The sequence below is a fragment of the Delphinus delphis genome, chromosome 21, assembly GCF_949987515.2.
Source record: "Delphinus delphis chromosome 21, mDelDel1.2, whole genome shotgun sequence".
Taxonomy (NCBI): Eukaryota; Metazoa; Chordata; class Mammalia; order Artiodactyla; family Delphinidae; genus Delphinus; species Delphinus delphis.
In genome coordinates this window covers 3,337,371-3,359,405 of record NC_082703.1, presented here as the reverse complement: position 1 = coordinate 3,359,405, position 22,035 = coordinate 3,337,371, and the positions used below count along the sequence as shown (strand labels likewise).

Genomic DNA, 22,035 nt, shown 5'->3' with positions numbered 1-22,035 from the left:
CTTGGACCAGGATTACAAGTATTGGCTTGATCTCATGGGTTTTTAAAAATACACATACACAGATAGATGTAGAAACAGTTACAGATGTGTGTACACACATGACTAGCAGTAGCAGTGGGCACACTGAGTGATCAGATTTTGGTGTCTACGTACCAGCCTCCACTGAAAGGAAACAGGGGGCCTTGGAAAAGTGGCTGATCCAGGGCTGGGGCAGGGCAAGTACAAAATGCCACTGGGATAACTTATGCCAGAGAGTAAGGAAATCAAGAATGATGCAAACACGTCACATAACACAGAAGCCCGCTTATTGAAAGGGCTCCCAATGGCCTGGTTTAGACCTGAACATCAAAATAAGCCATGAGAGTATCAGATTACAACGCATCAAATAAAACAGGAACCCATGAGTCTGAAGAGACTCGTTATAAGTAAATAATGAATAAAAAACAAATCAATGAGGGAGAAGGGAAAGCTTATCCTTCAGTGGAATGCCAGCTAATAAACGCAGAAGAAATGATGGAGATGGAGAATCACTCCTTGGAACCACCATAGTGGTAGTGATGCAGGCAGAGGTCATCCGTGTATGTGCCAGGAATGGTGGCTGGGAGTTTGATGAGGGACAGGATACTGGCATTATATTGGAATATTACCGTCCCCAAGAAAATACTGATCAACTACAGAGGGAAAAATTGATGATTTCACAGTAGAAAAACTTGGCAGACACCAACTTCAGCAGGTGATCAAGGCTAACATCCTTGGAGTGGAAAGGGAGCATGATTTCTATGGGATCCTGCTAGGAATGCTCTGCCTCTGCCTGGTCACCAGGAAACATCAGCAGACGCAGCTGAGGTGCAAACTACAGAACGGAAGATGGTCAGAAAGAGTAGAAACAGGCCAAGGCTGAGGAAGCATTCCAGGTGGAAGGAGGCCGATAAGACATGACAAGTGATCCCAGAGGGGCTTCTTGGAGAGACTCTGTGTCCTCACTACTGGGTGGTACGCACCGGCTGTTTAGGGGTGACGGGGAACTCCATCATCTGTAGTACATATTACAGATCAATAGAGAGGAAAGGTCGCAGAGAATCTGGGTGAGGGAGATGTGGGGAGTCTTTGTACAGTTCTTGCAAATTTTCTATAGGTTTGAAATGTTACAATTTTAAAAAAGAAAGTGGGGGGTAGGAAGGAGCCGTGTGGGAGGGGTAGAAGAGGTTGTCAGAGAAGCGGACGCAGAGCTCTGCGTTACTCTGGGCTCTGGCTCTGGTGGGAGAGGATGGGCAGCCCGTTGCGGTTCCCGCGCGTGTAAGGATCACAGCCAGAGTGAGAGGCTGAGCACGCACATCCCTCCTATTTCACAGGCCCCGCGAGGGGCGACCTTTACCGGAGGTGAGAAGACCGTTCTAGGCTGGAAACCCCGGAGAGCAGCTGAAGCCCCACGTGGGAACCAGCGGACAGGAGGGCAGGGCAGGGCCCCCACACACCTCACCGCAGCCTCCTTCTGACCCGGCTATCACGTGGCTCCCTGGAGACCGCTTGGTGGGAAAGGTCTGCTAAAAATATATGACCCTGGGTCTAACACATCGGAAGCCAGAAAGAGCTGAAGCGATTGCTGTCACCCTGGCGGGAAATCAGCCCTCGTCTGCTTTGCCATCCTGTCTCCGGTCCAGGGCCGGGGAAGGTAGAAGCAGCTCAGAAATGGAGAGGAAGGCGTACAGTCAGAGGGAAAGGCACAGGACCAGCTCTGCACGTGCCCCTGCTCTGCTCTATTACAATCGAAGTTTACCTCCTTACCCAGGCAGCGCTTATGATTTAGAGGTTACTGGGTATTCACAAGGAGAAAAACACTTGAGTGCTTTCATTATCTTAAGAAAAAAAGAAAAGAAAGAAAAAACCAGAAACCCACACCTCTTTGGGAGCTCCGGGAGGAGATGCCTCGACCCGGTGCCCTTCCCTCTCCTCTCCATACACACCTGGGCAGCTTCCTTGTACTCAGCAGCTCAGCGGCCGCAGGGGCTGGAGGCCCTTGGGGACACAGAGGAAAGTGTGAGCTCAGGTTAATGAGACAACGGGACTAACGGGACTCTAAAATTCAGCTCAGCAGCTAAGAATATCTCCTGTGGACTAGAAAGAGAACCCACGTCCGAGATCTCAGCATTCCTTTAACAGGATAAAAAGAACCAGCTCTTCAGAAGCAGGGCAGTGGGGTTTACAGGCAAGAACGTCGGACACGGGACGAGGGCCTCTAAACTGTCCTCCTGATGTCTAGACATGTCACTTCACCTGCCAGGCCTCAGCCTGTGAATCTTCAAAATGACAGGCCTGCTTCTCTTAATTCCATAATTCCAGAATCGTGTACGCACTCTCAGAAGACAACTAAAATAGGGGAGGGTGGGACGAATTGGAAGATGAGGTTTGACATAAATACACTACCATATGTAAAACAGATAGCTAGTCGGAACCTGCTGTATAGCGCAGGGAGCTCAGCTCGGTGCTCTGTGATGACCTAGATGGGTGGGATGGGGGATGGGAGAGAGGTCCAAGAGGGAGGGGATATAGGTATACATATAGCTGAGTCGCTTCACTGTACAGCAGGAACTAACACAACATTGTAAAGCAATTTTACTGCAATAAAAAAAAAAACATATGTGTTTTTGCACATAGAGATGCAGAAACACATACGACAAGACTCCTGCCAAACTGTTCACAGTAATTTGGGGGGGTTGGGAGCAGAAGGGGAGACCAACAGAAGACTGACTTTCTGTATTTCTGTAAAGTGTGAATTTTTCAACAACTACCCTGCATTCGTTTTGCTGTTAAATGAAAAATCTCAAAACACACTCAGGGACATGGTTGTCACAAATGACAAAAACAGGCCTGGCACACACCATGTGTTCCCTAAGAGTTGATGGAACTGAATTCACACACATGCAACCTGACACACACACAGAGCTATCTTTCTTCTTAGTCTCTCGAGACTAAGAATGCCACATCTAGTCTTCACGTTGTAAATTCACGGCAATCAAACCATAAAGTGGACTTTGGAGGGTGTGCTTTCCTTGTAACATGTTCCAGATCCTTCCTGACGATGCTATCACCCTTTCTAGTCCCTCGGATCCCAGAGATGTCCCCGTTGTTGCTACAAGTGGACATTTTTATACACCTGAAGCAGTCAGTTAACTCTCCCTTCACCAAGAGGGAAGGGAAATGAAAACAAAACCAGTCAGCCTGTCTGCGGGGTTCGGTACACAGAGGCCAGGCTAGGGGTTGGGAGGCCCCGGCTCCAGCTCAGGAAGACTCTTTGCCTCTTCACCGACCTCACTTATCAAGCACCTGCTCTATCCACTCCACAGGGGTGATGTGAGCCTTCAAAGCGGCCATGCCTGGAAGGGCTTGGGAAAGCAGAGACACCAGAGAACTGAAATCACCGTGGGTCACTCTGATTCATGTCAGGCAATCAACTTCCTTTCCAACTATAAATTAGCCACTGTAACTAGCAAGAGGAACACCAAGTAGCTCATTTCTGCCACGATGCAGAAGTCATTTACCTATTTAAAATAATTCAGGGGAAGGAGGTTTTCAGGTTCTGTCTTTTTCACTAGTACCTTTTCTAGCAGGAACCGGAGCTCCAGAAGAGTCCCTGGAACCAGGCTCTGGGGCGTCTAGTGTTCCCCTTGTACACCTGCACACCTCGGACCACCACTCTCCCACATGGGGGGGCTGCAATCACACACCCTTCCCCTTGCTTCTTCACTATTCCAGAGCTGCGACAAACAGCACATTTCCAGAAGCCTTAACATTACCATGTGATCGTATGGTATACCACGTATCGAGAGGCTTTCTGTGTGAGTTGGGGGGTGCAGGTAGAATTAGGGAACAATGTAGTTGAACATGATCTCTACGCCTGTCAGCAGTTCCTAAGCAAAAGATGATGCCAGAGGGGACTTCCCTGGTGGTCCAGTGGTTAAGACTCCACACTTCCACTGCAGGGGGGCCTGGGTTCGATCCCTGGTCGGGGAACGAAGATCCCGCGTGCTGAGCAGTGCGGCCGAAAAAAAAAAAAAAAGATGATGCCAGAGAAGACTAACAGCCTCCATACTGGCCCTGATCCAGATGCACCCTCCTTAGCCTGGTCACCCCATCCTCCCCTCTTACATTTCATGTACCCCAAGCTCACCAACCTCCCCGCTGCCTGTGCCCTTGGCCACCCCTGCCTCTGCACAGTCTGCTCCTTCCCGCTGCAGTTCCCCGTTCCCAATTTCCCTGGCAAACTCCCACTCTTCCTTCCAGGGCTTTCTCTGACTCACCGCAGCCACCACCCCCAGACTAGAAGTGATAGCGGAGCACTCACTGTGAGTGGCTCGCACGTGGCTTAGTAGAGCAGCTCAAGAAATGTGTTGAGTGAATGAATAAGTGAATGAGGACAGCCTCATTCTGGATGGCGCTGGGTCTGTAACCTTCTGTTTACAAGCTGGACTTCTTCACTGGCCTCCAAGTTCTTTGAGAGCAGGGCATGGTTGAATTTAGTGTTTCCCAAGGTCCTGGGGGTGTTCTAAGTGCTCAATACATGTTTATAGACTATGGTATAGAGAACAGGAAGCAACGAGGTCCTGCTGTGTAGCACAGGGAACTCTATTCAATATCCTGTGATGAACCAGAATGGAAACGAATCTGAGAAAGAATATATATATGTGCATAACTGAGTCACTTGGCTGGACGGCAGAAATTAACAGAACATTGTAAACCAACTCTACTTCAAGAAAATAAAATGCATTTTGAAAAAGGAAAAAAATGAATTAAAAGAAAAATGTAAACATACATGTTTGTTGAGTACCTGAACGAGCAGAGAAACTTCAGGGGGTCTTTGCCAGCCCATCTCTCCAAATCCAAAGTTATAAAGCTCAGAAGATATTCAGAAGTAACCTCTAGACCTCAGCTCTCTGAGCTATAAAGTGACACAGAGTTGAATGTCAAGATCTCCTCTAAGTTCTAAGACTATAATTTGGAAAGGTAGCAATTATCACAAATCCTGATCAAAAGACTTGGCATTTGGCTGCTGTAGAAGAGATTATTCTGTAGCTCTTGTTCAGGTGCACCATTTATTTGAAACGCTGAAAACCCTTCACCTTCAAGATAAACAAGTACCCAGCAATGCTGGGTGCGTGTGGAAGGCACATGTGGAAATTTAGGGAACATCAGTGGAACTAGCATGGTTTCACATGCTCTCGTGGGCTGTGTCGGAAATTGTTTATGTTTTTGTGATTGCTCAGATGGTCGAGCTTCTGGATACGGCAGCAAACACTGCCACGTATTTGATGAGTGTGGCTGGTGCCAGAAGCACCATCATGCAGGAGAGTCATTATCCTAAGAGGGACTATTTCACGCTGCTCTTAGAAGTGGCACTGCTTACGACGACGTGGATGGACCTAGAGATTCTCATACTAAGTGAAGTAAGCCAGACAGAGAAAGACAAATACCATATGATATCACTTATATGTGGAATCTAAAAAAAAAAAAAGATACAAATGAACTCACTTACAAAACAGAAATAGGCTCACAGATATAGAAGACAAACTTATGGTTACCAAAGCAGAAGGGAGGGAGGGATAAATTAGGAGTTTGGGATTAAAATATACACACTACTGTATACAAAAGAGCTAACCACCAAGGACCTACTGTATAGCACAGGGAACTATACTCAATATCTTATAATAAACTATCATGGGAGAGAGTGTAAAAAAAGAATATATATATGTATAACTAAATCACTTTGCTGTACACCTGAAACAAACACAACATTGTAAATCAACTATATTTCAATAAAAATTTAAAAATAAATAAATAAATTTTAAAAACTCAAAAAGAAAAAGTGGCAGTGCTTAGATGGAGTTCCTACATGGGCTAAGCGTCAAATAAATAAGGCTTCATCTTTAGTGGTTACAGCAGACTGGAGAGCTACTGACTGATTTTATGAGCACCTACTACGTGCAAGGCAGAATCCTGACAAGGAGTGCTGAATAAAGCAAAGTCCTCTCCCTTCGAGGTGCCTCCACTGTAGCAGGGAAGACAGACAGTAAGACACAGACGCATAGCAAGTCAGGCAACAGTAAGTACCATGGAGAAGAAGAAGACAGGCTAAGGGGATGGAGGCTGCCTGGGATGCTCCAGAAAACCCTTCTTCTAACGCTTTGTCTTATGCCAGCGCTGCAGACAGGGCTTCTCCTGTTGGAGTGAAATTTCCTTTATTCCTATCAGGAAGGCCAATGAGCCAGGGTTTGTGAGCATCATAAGAACAGCAGAAACCTAAAGTAGTGAGGCTTTTCGCCCCTGGAGTTAGAGCTGGCCGTTCCCAGTGGAGCCCCATGTAGACCGGGCAATTCTAGGAATTCGGGAGAACAGAGGCTCTTGACTTGCGGGCCTCTCGTTCTCTTTTTATTGGGCTAACTGCTAAGCACGTAAGATCGATGAGTGCATCCCAGAAAGTATGTTTTTTTCTTGCTATGACCTCCATAATAAAATATTTTAATTTGATGTAAGTAATCTAGCAATAATTCTGGAAATTGGACACACGAGGCTGCTGTTAGTATGTGTCTAATTACGGAGCCATTTATTCAAGCCAGTATCGACCATATGACACGTCGTGTGCTGGGTGTTGAGGGGCAGAGGCAGCCATGGGCTTCGCCACAGGTCGCTTAGCATCTACTACGACAGATAAGACGACTTTGCTATGCTCTACGGTTGGACACGGCTGAGCTGTGAGGGGATCGGGGTGACGACAGTGGACATTGCTTCAGGCCCTGGGGACAACTGTGTCTTCACAATGGCTTTTGAGCTGAGACATGACCCAACCAGCCCACCGCCATGTGCGAGAATGACACGGTCCCAGGCTGAGTCAGGGCCCCTGGCCCCCAGATGCCCTGTGCCGTGTGTGCTGAGACCACCACAGCCAGGGTGACAACCCTGTGAGCCTGGCGGGGGCAAGTCCCTGGGCTTTGCTCCCAACCTTCTCCCCCCTTATTCAGAGCCCCCTCGGGATTCTGCCTGGTCCCCTGCCTCAGCTTCCCCCCCAAGTCTCCCCGCTTCTGTCCCTGTGCCCCAAGTCGATTCTCCACACAGCAGCCAGGGCGATCTCTTAAATACCTAAGTTAGATGGAGTACCTTCCAGAGGCGCCCCATCACCCTTGAAGCAAAATCCAAATCCTCACCGAGGCCCGAAAGCCCTTCAAGATTCCGCCCCGGCAATTTCTCCCACCTCCCCGCCTACCATGCCTCCCTTCCATCCTTCCACTGCAGCCACACTGTTCTTGTTCTTCCCCAAACAAACCAAGCTCACCCCTGCCCCAGGACCTTAGCACATCCCCTCCTCCAGGAACACTCACCTCCAGAAAGCACATGGTTCTCCCTTACTTCTTTTTAAATCATCCCCTTAGAGAGGCCTGCCTTAACTACCCTCTAGATGAGGCCCCTTTCCCTCCCTCCTTCATGGGATGTCTCATTAGCTGATGTTATGTATGTTCCTTTTCTTGCTAACTCTCTGTCTCCTTCACCAGCGATAAATGTCACGAGGGCACAGACTTTGTCTCTTTTGTCTATCTCGCTCAGTGCCTGATACCTGGCACAAACAAGGTGTTTAATAAATACGTGTGAAATGAGCCCCACGACGACACTGGGGGATTAGATTCAACACACCTCTCGGCCCTGTTCTCATGCGCCGACGCCCGCTTCCATGAGTGCTGAGTGGCTTCCAAATATCTCTCTGGGTTGGACCTCTTATCTGAGTCCCAGGCTCAAATACAGCAATTGCTTACTGCATATTTCACTGGATTCCTCAAAGACTCCCTAAGAGGATGCCCGCCCAGCCCTGCACACACCGAGGCTGCTCCCGCTTCTTCTGTCCGTGAGCAGTGCCAGCCTCCACGGCCCGCACAAGCCAGACACCCTTCAGCAGGGTCCCTGGAAGCCTCCTTCCCCTCTCCCAGCCCCTTCCAACTCACCCATCCCCATGGCCACGACCCTGACCCAGGCCCCCGACGTGTCTCTCCTGCACTACTGCTGTCATCTTATAACCCAGGGGTCCCCCACCCCCGGGCGCGGAGCACTACTGGTTCACAGCCTATTAGGAACTGGGCTGCACAGACGCTCCCTGTCGCTCGCATTACCACCTGAACCGCCATCCGTGGAAAAACTGTCTTCCACGAAACCAGTCCCTGGTGCCAAAAAGGTTGGGGACCGCTGTTATAACTGGCTTCCCTGTATCCACCTGTGGGCCCTTCCACCTGTCGTGCCCACAGTGGCCACCTGCGGCCTTGTCACTCCTGTGCTTGAATCTGTGGTCGCTCCCCTCGGCTCTTAGGATAAAGAGCAGAATCCTTAACCGGATGCTCTACCAGGACACACGGATGCAGCTGTGCCGGCGTGCAAAGGCTGAAATCCCTCCATCCTTCTCGGTCAGTCCCCCACTCCTGCCGTTCTTGTCCCTCCCCAAGACCCTTCTCCTCACTCGGCAACCAGAGGGTCAACGTGGGGCTCGGCAGGAAACGGTGGCGCACACGTGCCCACACTCGTGATGCACACACACAGGGCTCGGGCCCTGGGGCACGCTGACCCAGTTGTTGGCCGCTGTTGACCATTGCCCCTGCCTCTCGGGTCCAGCACAGCCCTGAGGTCACCTCTCCGGCCTCATCGGGTCCCTGTTCTCTCCGCCTGCAGCCGTTCTGGCTGCCACTAAACTCTCCAGGCTTTTCTCTGCCTCTGGAATGTTCTTCCCTCCCCTCCCTCATTAACCCCATCTCACCCCTCAGCTCAGTATCTCCTGTTCTAGGAGTCTTCTCTGACCTCCAGCCCTACCCCACATCTTTCTTTCTTTTTTTTTTTTTTTTTCCCCACATCTTTCTTACACATTCTCCTAACACCCCCTGCCTTTCCTCATGGCTCCTAACATAGTTTGGTCTGCAGACCCATTTGCGTGATTATTTGATTTAACGGCTCTCACAGCCAGTAGACTATAGTTCAGAGACGATGAGGATGATGGCTTTTTTCTTCTTTTAACCACTAATTTCCTAAAGCCCAGCTCTACACGTGAGGAGGTATCCAGGGAGACACTGGCTACCCGGGTCTGAAGGCGGAAAAATGCTTGGATCAATGAAAGATGCGGGTATTCATGGAAAGATACTGGCGTAGGCACATGTAGACATGTGTCCTTGCGTGTGGACTTGTTCTTTTCTATAACTATAATCATGGTGATCAAAATCAGTAGACATAATCTATGCAATAAGAAAGCTGCCCTGAATATTCAGATGTCTCTTAAATAAGCCTCTTTTCACACTGCTTAGCGTTATTATTTCTGAGGATGGCAAACAACTCCCATTCTTTCCACAAGACACACTCTTTGAAAGCGTGTTGCTTATATAAGCATCAGCATTTGCCATATTACTGCTATCATGGTCCACTGGCTCCAAAGAGTCAAGCAAAAGCAAATTCTCGAGCCACGACCCCAGGACAAGAGCCTGTTTTTATCTTCTCAAAACAGTGAACGCGCGCTTTAAAAAGAAGAAGCTCTCATCCCATAAGGAGGACGGGTCTGTGCGCATCACAGGGCAAGGGCGTTGCCTGGATGGTGTGCTGAGGTTCACCGAGGTTCAAGTTCTGGCCCCGCTGCGCCCCACCGTTCAGTCCTCTCCCCCCTCCCCCGCCCAACACACTCCACTCAGAGCAAAAGCCGAATCACCCGGCAACAACAGAAGGAGGTTCCAGCGATGCTGGCACTCCTGGGCGGGTCTGCAGCTCTGCCCCTGCGGCAGCACAAGACAAAGAGCAGCGGGGCCCAGATCTGGGGGAGGGCGCGAAGGGGCCGCGGGGCTAAACCAGTAGGAGGGGCTGTGCACCACGGGGAGCCCTCCTTTCGCACTCCCGCCCCCCACATCATTTCCTCGCCGGCAGCAGTTAGCAGTTTCCTCTGGCGCTAAGCCCATCGTAAAGCGTGTCCATGAAGCGCAAATATTGCCTCATGCTCGTGGAGCCTCAGATGAACCGAGGAGGTGCCTTAGAGGAGCAACGGCAGAGGGACAGGCCACCCACACGCCGGGGCCTCACCACCAGCAGCCCGATCAGGACCGAGCCCCTCCCGGTGTCATCAGAATCTTCCAATTTCACACGGAAAATCAGCTCTGGCTCAGCGCTTAGGGACATGCAGTTGCCCCCACTTCTGCTAAGTGGCTCCTTTGAGAGCTGGCGTCTTAACCCTTGGAAGGCCTCTGAGGGGCTGGTGCGTCTCAAGTGGGCGCGCTGCGGACACTCAGCTGGGTTTCTGGGCCTGAACAAAGGAAGCCAGAACTCGCATCCCTGCCGCCCAGAGATGCATCCGCGGGTGTCCCCACGGGGCTGGGGGGTGGTTGGCGACACCGCAAGGACAACTCACACAGCCCCTCTCCTGAGCCCTCTGACCTCAGGACTCTCCCGTGGCCCCCAGACTTCGCTCCTACTGTCTCTCCCCATGAAAGCAACGGGTCCAGAGTGTCAACCTCTCCAAAGGCGACCTTTAGGGCTGTACGTTTACTTAGAATCACCTCGAATGTCCTCAGGCCTGTGGACGCGCGCAGGCTGGGATATTTGGGTGGAGGGATGACAGAAGGGGGCTTTGCTTCTCCCCATCTAGTTTGCACCCCCAAGTCTGTCCACACGCCTGTCTCCCCTCTGAAGTTCACGGCCATGGCTGCTCCTTCGTATCACACACCTACTTGTTCCCCATCACACCACCACCCCCGCCCCATCCTCTCTGATCTTCCAGCTGTGGATTTAGACCACAGAAGACCAACTGGATCCAAAAGGAGTCTTGGCACAGGGTATTGTACACCTTAAGTAGGATGAGGGCCAGGAAAGTGAGGCTGAGGGGCCGGGGCCAGAGGCACGCCGCCAGCGGAAAAGTTAAGCTGCATTCCTGGTATTTCCCCTGCTGGCTTGTAAAAGTCATCCAGTCCAGCACAACACGGATGGACCCTGAGGACACCGTGCTCCGTGAAATAAGCCAGTTACAAAAGACATACACTGCATGAGTCCACTGTTATGCGTGAGGTACCTGGAGCAATCAGATTCCTAGAGGCAGACAGGAGGTTGGTGGTCTCCAGGGGCTGGAGAGGAGGGAAGGGCGAGCTGCTGTTTAATGGGTGCAGAGTCTCAGTTTTATGAGATGAAAAGAGCCCTGGGGATGGAGTGTGGTGACATCCATGGATGTACTTAAGGCCACTGAACTGTACACTTACAAACGCTTAAGATGGTCGATTCTATGTTATGTGCTTTTCACCACAATTAAGAACAATTTTTTTAATGGTTAAGATGATTTTTTAAGAAGTCACAATTGGTAACTTTCTTCTCAATCAGAAACGGAATCAGCTGTGTACGTGAACAACTGGCAGAAACAAACAAACACAACAAAAGTCATCCATCCACGGCCCTAGCCACACCCCTGTCCTCCTCCTTGGGAGTAAGATGCTCTCTATTCAGTCAGTGCCTAGATTTCTGGCCCCAAACCTGACTCTCTGTCTTCCGATCCATCCCGCACACTTTCAGTCCCCTCCCCCTCTCCAAACCAAGCCCTGTCACTCAGCACCAGAAACATCCAGAGAAGCCCTTTCAGCCGCACTAGTTCTCAGTCTCTGTCAGCATAGGACAGAGCAAGTCCTCAGCACTGTTTCCTTCTCAGCCCAGCAGCACACCCACAAAGCCCGCTGGTGGACAAAGGAGATGAATGTCACCTCTGACACAGCATCCTTCAAAGGCCCTTCCTCCAGCCCACTTTCAAAGGCCACAAATTTTAAGACTGAGCAGGGACCAGCCAGAGACTTCTAAGGGGAGAGGCCGCAGGGGATGGAGCCGGGTGCAGCCCACACTGTTCGGGCACCAGCGCTTCTCTATGGGGCCCTGGGCCGCTGCAGGGCCACAAACTCCCGCCCTGCTGAAGGTTAGGGCCTTCAGCGGGCGGGAGCCCCGAGGGATGTTTGAGGCCACTGGGAAAAGGTGAACAGAGGCAGATTCAAGCCTTCAGGAAAGGGCACCAGGCAAGAGCCGCTCTTCAGAGACTACATGCCTGCCTGCACCCTGCATCTCACTTACCTGATTACAGGTGTTAATGTCTACCCCATTCCGCAGGTGGTCCAAAGCTTTGTCCAAGTTACCTGATCTTGCTGCCCTCAGAAAGCTGGTAGCAGCATCGGCCTGTGAGGAGAAAGAGAAGCTGTGAGTGGGTCTGTGTGACAAAGATCTCACGATCCATTCAAGTCCAGAGCTGTGAAAAAGGGCCAAGGTCACGGCGGCAGCCAGCACACCCTCCTGTTCAGGTGCCCACCATGGTCCCCAGGCGCGTACGGGCCTGGAGCCCCTGGACAGACTGCTCTCCGCCCACGTGCGGGGCAGCCTTTAGAGCTCAGCCTCCCTTCCTGTTGGTGTTTTTATGAGCAAGCGATCTTGGCTAGGACCCGGGAGGGGCCGGCCTTCGAGAGGGTTCCCATTCCACCAGTGACCACTCAGCAGGCCTGGCGTCTCACTGCCTCGATGCCTCCACGGGCTCCGCCCTCCTCCTGAGGAGCCCAAAGCGCACTGCCCGGCCCCACCCACTGAGTCACAGCTGGAGGGACCACAGGAACCACACGCAAGCTCTTCGGTGCTATTCTGTGGTTTTGTTTTTAAGTAAACAGCGCATAGCCCTTACTACGTGCCCAGAACCATTATCGGCACTTGACATATAATACGTATCAACACACACACACACAGATGCATTTCGTCATTTAAAATATCCCCAAGAGGTAAGTACTATTGCTGTCCCTATTTTACAGATGAGGGAACGGAGGCCCAGAGAGCCCAAGTGACTTGTGCAGGTTCACACAGCAGGGAAGAGGCACAGCAGGCGGTCTGGCTCTGCCACCTGAGCCGGCAGGTGCCCCTCGCCAGTTTTCCTGAATGACAGTAAAGCACTTGGGGTCTGTATGCTGAGGCTCAGACACCTACAGGCACATCCAGACCCTGCCCAGGACATTGGTTTGTATTAGAGATGAATGAGAGCTGGGGGAATGGAAGACAACTGCAGGGGCTCCGAGCAGCTCCCCTGCGTCTAGGGGGGCCCTACAGTCTTCAGGTACCTCTGCTCCTGTGTTCTTATCTGTAAGCCAGGGAGGGAGGGGGACAAGGCCTGGCTGTGAAGCTGAAAGGAAATATTATACATGACTATAATTATTACATCAGCACAAGCGCGGAGCACGGTGCTCGCACACGGTGTGCACTCTGGGTGAGTTTAACAGGTGAGAACTGTCAGGTGACAAGCCACGTGTGAAGTGGGGGGAGGTTGGGGGGCTTATGCCGTTCCTCCAGAAGATCCACCCAGGGGTGCTCTGTCTGCTTCCACGCTCCCCTCCTCCAAGAACGTGCTGTAGTGGGCTGAACCGTGGCCCCCCAAGATACGCCTGCACCCTAACCCCTGGAGCCTCTGAATGTGACCTTACTTGCAAAAAGCGTCTTCGCAGATGTAATTATGTTATGGGTCTTGAGATGAGATTGTCCTAGATTACCTAGGTTGGCCCTAAATCCAGTGATAAGTGTCCTTACAAAAGACAGAAGAACACAGTCACACACACACACACACACACACACACACACACACACGCACGCACACACACACACGCGCGCGCGCGCACACACACACACACACACACACACACACACGAGAGGTCGGAGTGAAGCGGCCACGAGCCAAGGAAGCTGGCAAGCAGCAGAAGCTAGAAGCTAGAAGCGGTCAAGAGCAGTCTGCCCTGGAGCCTCCGGAGGGAGCGTGGCTCTGCTAACACCCTGACTCAGACCTCTGGCCTCCGCACTGTGAGAGAAGATACTTCTCCCGTTTTAAGCCACCAGGTTTGTGGTACCCTGCTAGAGCAGTCACAGGGACGACGGTCCCTAAACATGTTAGATTCAAAGTCTACAGCCGACAATCTCAGCGTCCTACAATGAAACCAAAGCAGGCCTGCACACCTTCACCAATTAAACAGTTAATCCAGGGCAGGAAAGATTCTCCAGCCTTACAGATCTTCACACCGGAGGGCTGCCCCGTGCCCCCGTCCCTGCCACCTCAGGCGAGGATTAATCTGTTGGTTCCTCATGAGCTGGATTCCCAGAAAAATCAGGCTCAAGGTTCAGTCCCTCTGAAAATGTCTGTCTGTGCCTGCTGGTTCAGAAAGCCTGTCTGGACTCAGCTGTCTGGAAAAAAATATAGTACATTATTTCCCCAAAATGAGAGTATTAGAGAGAGACACATCTCCCACTTGTCCAAACCACAATCATAGGATGTGGGATGAAAACCTAAGCATGGTGGATACAAATAGAGGTAACACCAACTAAGGACACTGTCACTATTCAAAGCATTGAATCTAGGAAGCAAAGGAGAATATTTATGACAGACAGACAAGCAGATACACGGAGGGCTGGGGAAGCCCAATCTGGATGAGGTGAAGAAGGCTCAATAGTTTCTGTTGTGTCTAATTGAACCATGAAATTATAATACTAATATCAATCAGTTCTATCTTTCAATCCTGATCACAACCCGTGAGGCAGGTGTAATTATTATGTCCATTTTAGAGGTGACAAAACTGAGGTCTGGAGAGGTTAGTAACACGCCCAAGTTCTGTGTTAGTTAACACTCAGGGATTCAGCCCAGGACTCCCTGAATCAAGCCAAAACCTGCCTACTGCCCTTGACCCCGAGGTGCATTCTCAGCAATTTCAAACCTGAGGGTGACCGGAAACCCATGACAGGTGTAGGGGCTGGGAGGGCCCCCATGCCTTTCCCAATTAAACAGTGAATCTATGGCAGAGAAAGGGTCCCTGGCAGGTCCCGGCTCTGACCCTGACCTGCTGCGTTGAGGCCAAGACAGGCCTCTAGGAAGGAATCATCCAGTCCCAGGCCTTCCCTTCCCTGATGATAAAACTGATGGTAAAAATAAAGTGACCGGCTAAGGTCACCTAGATAGTTAGAGGTGAAGTTCAATTGCTAAGGCTTTTTCATTTTCTTTTCAGTCTTCTCTGGGCATAGAGTCGTCAGGACCCAGGTAGGATCCTCAGGGTATCTTACAGGTGGATTATAGGTAATAACGGTGTCATTCCACTGTGTACCCCCCAGTTTTAATTCTACAACTTATTTCCTGAGGTCCTGTTTCAAGTCCAGAATCCTGCTAGGGCAAAGAGAGAGAGTAAAAATCCTGAATATAGGTCTCTGCCCTCGTGACTTGACAAGCAAAGTGATAGAGTTAGAAAGTGATCTATTCCACAGGCATGCAGTGGGCACCTCCTGGGTGCCAGAGAATACTTCAGCTGCAGAGCAAATGGCCCTCTTTGGAATATGAGACCCACTCTTGCCATCTTGTTCTGCTGAATCTCTAACTCAGTTTCCTGCAACTTAATGACCTGTCCTAGGTGCCGTTTCCTGGTGCGTCTAGGAACAGCCTGTAACCCAGTAGGGCAGAAAGAGAGTCAAAAGAATCCAATATGCTCCATTCAGAATATTTACCTGAGCAAATACCAACCAGAAAAACAACAATAATGACAAAATACGAACCAGACTATCTCAGCGCTAGGATAAATTGGACCAGAGTCCCCGGCCCTCCCTGAGCGCCCCGTCCCTGCAGGGCAGCCTCAGAGAGGCCTCTCTGTGTGGAGAGACCAGAGGAGCTAAAGAAAGCCGCTCGTTGCGTCCAGAAAAATCAGTCCACCATGGCCCTGAACCCTGTACCACCACCGAGAGCTGTCACCCCTCTGAGCACCCACACCAAGGCTGCCCACTTGCGCCTTTGCCCCTTCCTCATCTTGAGCTTTATTTTAACCTAATTTTCCCCTTGAGGAAACTGCCGGCACTGAGGGGAGGAGGGGGTCGCACACATCTCATTGCATACCCCGCCCACATCCCTACAGATTAACCCACGTGATGTCCCCGAACTTCTTTTCACAATGAAACAAGTCACCTTTATAAAGCCCTTCCTGTGTGTTAAGCCCTCTGCACCAACGACTTCACTGGCTCCTCCCAATAATCCCCAGAGGCAGGTACTTTCATTGTCTCCTCTTCACAGATGAGGTAAATGGGTCACAGAGACGTTAAGCATCTTGTCCGAGGTCACACAGCGAATCCTGGCTGGGCAGGAATCTAAGTAGTGCTTCCTCACTAGCCATGTTCTAGTGCCCAGAGATTCCACTCCAGTTCAGCTCTGGCCGGAGAGAGCCTTCCGCCTCTCAGCACTCAGAGGCTGTGCCCACTTCAGCCCTCGCTTCAGGAGGAAGGAAGCAGAGGGGAAAGGAAGGGAATGGAATTCCTCTTGGGACTCAAGTTCTCATCAGGGCTGCTCGTCAGAAAAGGGAGGTGAACCCTTGGTTACCTGAGATGCCCGACTATTATTAAACTTGCACTTCCTGAGTGGGGCAGATACGAATATAGCAATAGATAAGTAGCAGAGGGGACTCCAGTGTCCGGGGAGGGAGCGCCGGAAGCAGGGAGCTAAATGTCAGCAAGTCTGCACCCAGGGGCAGGGGAGGCTGCCGAAACACCGGAGCCAGGTGGAGTCTAGGTTTAGACCAGGTGGGAGAACCCAGGGCCTCCTCACGCCTTCTCTGGGGCTTGAGATGGCCTCAGTTTTCCCAGAACAAATCATGACTGACTTTTTCAAGGTCTCCCAGTGCAAAATCTCATCTCAAAAGATGAATGGAAACTGAGCTCTCATTAATTTCTGTAAACAGTGATAAGACAGTATCTCCTTCCCAAAGGGTCTTGCTTGGGCAAAAGGCAGAGTCACTGTCAGAACTCCCAGTAGAGGTTCTGGACCTTTTCCTGAGGGGCTGCAGCACATCCGGAAGACCAAGTACAGCAGGCGGCGTTTGGCCTGTATATGGGAGGTGCCCTTCACATCTGAGAGTGTCTTCATACTCAGCGCCCGGGTGCTCCTTGGAGCCCAGGCCGGGCCTCCAAGAAAGAACAGGCAGTGCCCGCCCGCACACACCTGTGTGGCCCCTGCATTAGGCTACTGACGACAGAGAAACAGAAGTGAACCCTGGGCCCCAGTGTGCGCTTTCATTAGGTTTCTTTCATTTTTCTTTCCAGAAAGTTGTGCTATTAAAGGTGTCACTGAGGAAACGAGATGCGTAAGCCAGACTCCCAGGTCCTCTTATGACCTCTCCGCACAAGTACAAGGCCTTGGGGAAAACCCCGTCCGTTCCTGCGCTCTTCCAGCCTCATGCTGGGAGGCTGGGTGATGCAGGATGTGAGAAAAGCCACAGTGGACCCTGACGTTGGACAGACCTGGCGTGAAGCCCCGCTCCGCCACTTGATGCTGTGCCTCGCACAAGTTCCCAGACCTCAATTCCATTAATAAAATGGGGACGGTGCACAGCTCGCCGGGGTGTCCCCCGGCTCCCTCTCACCCCCATTCATTTCCCGCTGACTCTGGACCTCTGGGCGCTCGTGTTTCTAAGGTCTAGGGCTCAGGCGTGCCGCGGACGCCCGAGGCGGCCCTTCTCCGGCCAAGGCCAAGGCCGGGGCATCCCCGCAGGTCCGAGTTGGTCCCCGCGAGGGGCGGCCGGTCGCCCCGCACCGCAGAGTCAGCCCCGCGGGACTGTCCTCCAGGCACCTCCGCGCGCCCGCCCGGCCGCCCGGCCACGGGTCCGGCCGCCTCCCGGCACCAGCCCCTCCGCGGCGGCGGCCTCCAAGCCAGAGGAATTTTCCTCTGGATCCCGCTAGAAGCCTCGGCGCCCGCGGACGTGAGGCAACAGTAGGGCGGCTGGCGCGCGTCCTCGCCCGCGCCCGCGCCGGGAAAGTTGGTGGCCGGCGCCCGACGAGCCCGCGGCAGGGGGCGCGGCGGCAGGGACCCCGCCCGGCGCGGGCCGGCCTGGCACTCACCGCGGCGTCTGGACCCGACCTGCGCGGTCGCGCTGCCATCGTCCGGCGCCGGCGCGGAAATCCGAGGCCGCGGCCGGCTCCCCTCCCCCGTTATCTGCTCGGCTGCGCGCGGAGCGCCAGCAAGTTAAGCGGCATCAGGCTAAAAATACAGGCGCCCGCCGCTCGCCTCGGCTCGGCTGGGCTCCGGCGCGCGTACCCTGGCGCCCGCCCGCCCGCCAGCCGCTAGTGGGGCCTCTTCATTTCCTCCTCATCCTCGCGTCTGACGCGAAAGGTAACGCGGAGCGATCTCCGGAGACGAGGCCCCTGCGGCCGAGCCCCGCGGCGCGGGCGCGTGGAGGGCCGCGTCCTGCGGCGGCAGGCGGGAGGCGCACACGTCCAGGCGAGGTGAGGAGCTCCACGCTGCATGGCGCTCCCGCCCTGCCTCTTGTCTCCCCGACCGCCCGGGTGAGTGGGCCCCGGGGCCGGCGGAGACGGCCAGGACGAGCTCAGCAGAGGCTATTTATGCCCCATCACCGATCTGCATGTTTCCAGCTCTTGCAGCGTGTCCTGAGATGCCAGCTCATCAGCCTCTTCCAGCTGCTGCCGGGAGCCGCGAGGCGGAGTGAAGCTGAGACGCGAATCTGTTACTACGTCTCCCTCATCCCCCCAGTCTGACGCTGTTTTAGGGAATGTCACCCAAGGCCGGAGGAAGCTCCCAGATTCTGCTCCGGGACCACCCTCACCTTTTCGTGTGGTCATTTCGGGGACAGATGTCAAGAGCATGTGTGTGTTGGGGGGGGGGGGCGGTGACACCAGGGATTACGCTGAGTGATGAGCAATGGCCAGCAGAAGCAGTGACAGAGATTGTCACAGCCGCTGGCGATACTGCTTGTCCCAACCTGGATGTTCTGTATCATGAGCCCAGCTTCATGCTCTCTTCAAATAGCAGTTTAGACACGGCACCAAATGCTCTTTTCCCACCCCTCCTGCCCCGAAGCATGGGGGGCACCGGACAGCTGTGTGTTTGGGAAGAATTAACCCACTGAGTACCTATTAGGTGAAGGACATATTGCGTTACCTCATTTAACCGTCGCAGGCGCCTCTTGAGGTAGAAGATGCTATTGTAGTTGTGTGGATGGAGAAGCTGAGCCCAGGGAGGTTAAGGTCAGGACCAAGGTTACTACCAGTAAACAGAGGGGCCAGCTGACCCAAAGCCCTTCCATTAGCAACACTGACAAGATCCCCAGCCCAAGTGTGCCCAGTGCCAGGAGGGGACAACGCGCGGGATACCCTGAGGTTAGAAAAAACGGAGTGTTTTCCACGGTAAGGTGCTCTTGTAAATTGGTGGAGCCACTGTGGAAAACAGTATGGAGGTTCCTCAGAAAACTAAAAATAGGACTACCATATGATCCAGCAATTTCACTCCTGGCTGTTTATCCAAAAAAACAAAAACACCAATTTGCATGCACCTCAGTGTTCATAGCAGCACTATTTACAATAGCCAAGACGTGGAAGCAACCTAAGTGTCCATCAACAGAGGAATGGATACAGAAGATGTGGTACATAGATACAATGGAGTATTACTCAGCCATGAAAAAGAATGAAATTTTACCATTGGCAACAACATGGATGGACCTGGAGGGTATTATGTTTAGTGAAACTGAGTCAGACAGAGAAGGACAAACACTATGCTTTTTCACTTATATGTGGAAACGGAACCGTAAAACAAATGAATATTAACAGAACAGAAATAGATTTACAGATACAGAAAACTAGTGCTTACCAGTGGGGAGAGGGGTGAGGGAAGGGCAAGATAGGGGAAGGGAATTAAGAGGTACAAACTACAGGGTATAATATAAATAAGATATGAGGATGTAATGTACAGCACAGGGAATATAGCCGATATTTTATAATAACTTTAAATGGAGTATAATCTATAAAAATATTAAATCACTATGCTGTACACCTGAAACTAAAAACTAATATAATATTATAAACTATCTCTACTTCAAGTAAAAGAAAAAAAGTAAGGTGCTCTTCAAATCCATTCGACAATTAGGGGAACGTCCCAAATAAATGGAATAAATAAAGATCAAGAGAGAAGGACAGGATGTTGCCGAAAAAGAGTGATCTTAAGTGTATAATGCAACTAACCTCTCCCATGTGGATGAAAACACTGGAATTTGAAGACAGCGGCATCAGAATTTTCCAGGCCTGAGACCCTCAACACCATCAGAGGACAGGCAACCTCTGCAAGGTGGAAAACGCCACACCCCTGTACCAAAGGCAGGTGTCTGGCTGGGGGAGTCACCACGGCCCCTTCTCCGAGCACAAAAATGCACACATTTTAAAGACACGGGTTACCCTCCAGGTCTCTTGCTCTGTGCTTCTTAAAACTGCTTCTCAGATTTGCTAAAAGCCTCCACATAGAGAGCTTCAATTAATAAATTATGGTTACTGGAACAGCCCTGATCATAGCCCAGTGCAGGATCTCAAGGGATTCCAAAGCACTGTTCCAACATTAATATTTAGAGAGAGAGAAATGCCCTACTCAAATGGCAGATGAACAATATGAACAATATAACAGTTTCAAAAGCACTAATTCAATTGACTCACACGATGGACTGAAAAATAGACCATTTTTAACAGCCGTGTTGAAGTGTAACCAACACACTGTAAACTGCATATTTAAAATGTACCATTTAGTAAGTTTATATATATATATATATAAAAACATCTCTACAATCAAGACAATGTACCTCCAAAATCACCTCCAAAAGTTTCCTTCTGCCCCTTTGTAGCCCCTCCCGTTGGTCCCTACCCTTGCCAGCACTTGGTACAGTTAGCCTTAATTTAGACATTCTAATAGATGTGTAGGAGTATTTCATTGTCGTTTTGATTCGCATTGCCTCATAACTAATGAGGCTGAACATCTTTTCAGGGGCCGACTTGCCATCCACATAACTTCTTTGGTGATGTATCTGTTCAAATCTTTTGCCGATTTTTAAATTGGGTTGTTTGTTTTCTGATTACTGAATTTTGAGGGTTCTTTCTAGACAGCACATCTATTTTAAAGGTGAGATGAACTGAGATCTTACACGTAACGGGAAATGTTCAAAGTTAAATAGCAAAAATTCCCAGCCCAATTCTGATACCCAGGTAGTATAACTCCTAAGCCCCGGGTTCTTTATACCATAATTGCTATGGCTTATAGACAATCACAAAGAAAAAGGATGAACTAGTCATAGTGGACCAGAAGCTGAATACAACCCATGGTACTGCTGAGAGAATGGGAGAGGGACTGAGGTATTATCAGAGGACTTGAGTACTCAGGACTGCCAAAAATTCCGTTTGTTTTTTTTTGGCCGCGTTGGGTCTTGGTTGCTGAGCGCGGGTTTTCTCTAGTTGCGGCGAGTGGGGGCTACTCTTCGTTGCGGTGCGCGGGCTTCTCATTGCAGTGGTTTCTCTTGTTGCGGAGCACGAGCTCTAGGCAAGCGGGCTTCAGTAGTTGTGACACGTGGGCTCAGTAGTTGTGGCTCGCAGGCTCTATAGTGCAGGCTCACTAGTTGTGGTGCAAGGGCTCAGTTGCTCCGCAAGGACTGCCAAGAATTCTTGACTCTGGCTGTGACCTCAGTAGGGTTGAGGTTTTGCAACTTAGATACGCAGAGTCGGACAAAACCCAAGAGGAGAAGAAGGAAACAACTTCAGGCACGTTACCCAATAAGGCCTGAGGTTAAAGGACCTGGGGTGATCGACATTAAAGAAGAGAAGGCTCAAGGAGATAGCCCTTAAGATGTAAACCCCTCCAGCACTAGAGTCTGGGTCTCAGATTGGGACTACTTCTATGGTACCCCTTTCCAGGTGCCATACCCACCATGATTCAATTATAAGCTTCCTACAGGTAGAGGCAGCTTGGTTCACGTGTCCTGTATTCCCAGTCCCTCTGCTTCACTTTTCCCACCTGCTCCCCTATGTGACTAGCACAGACCTGGGCAGTGGTGCTGGTTGCTGTATGAACATTTCCTCAGGTCATGAGGAAACTGTAAATCATGGGGTTACATTGATGTGGAGAAGGTTTAGATCAGAAAGAAAGAATTTTTTCCAGTGGTAAGGGATGTGACTTAACAGAACTCATTATTCAGAAAGAGC

The 22,035-nt window shown here is 51.2% G+C and overlaps 1 protein-coding gene across 1 annotated transcript in view; it reads right to left on the bottom strand.

The window, feature by feature from the left end:
- Positions 1 to 22,035, bottom strand: part of ANK1 (ankyrin 1) — a 215,797-nt gene that overhangs the window by 82,434 nt on the left and 111,328 nt on the right. Inside the window, exon 2 of the mRNA XM_060001240.1 lies at positions 12,100 to 12,201. Coding sequence (XP_059857223.1) covers positions 12,100 to 12,201 — 102 coding nt within the window. The remainder of the gene's footprint in view (positions 1 to 12,099; positions 12,202 to 22,035) is intronic.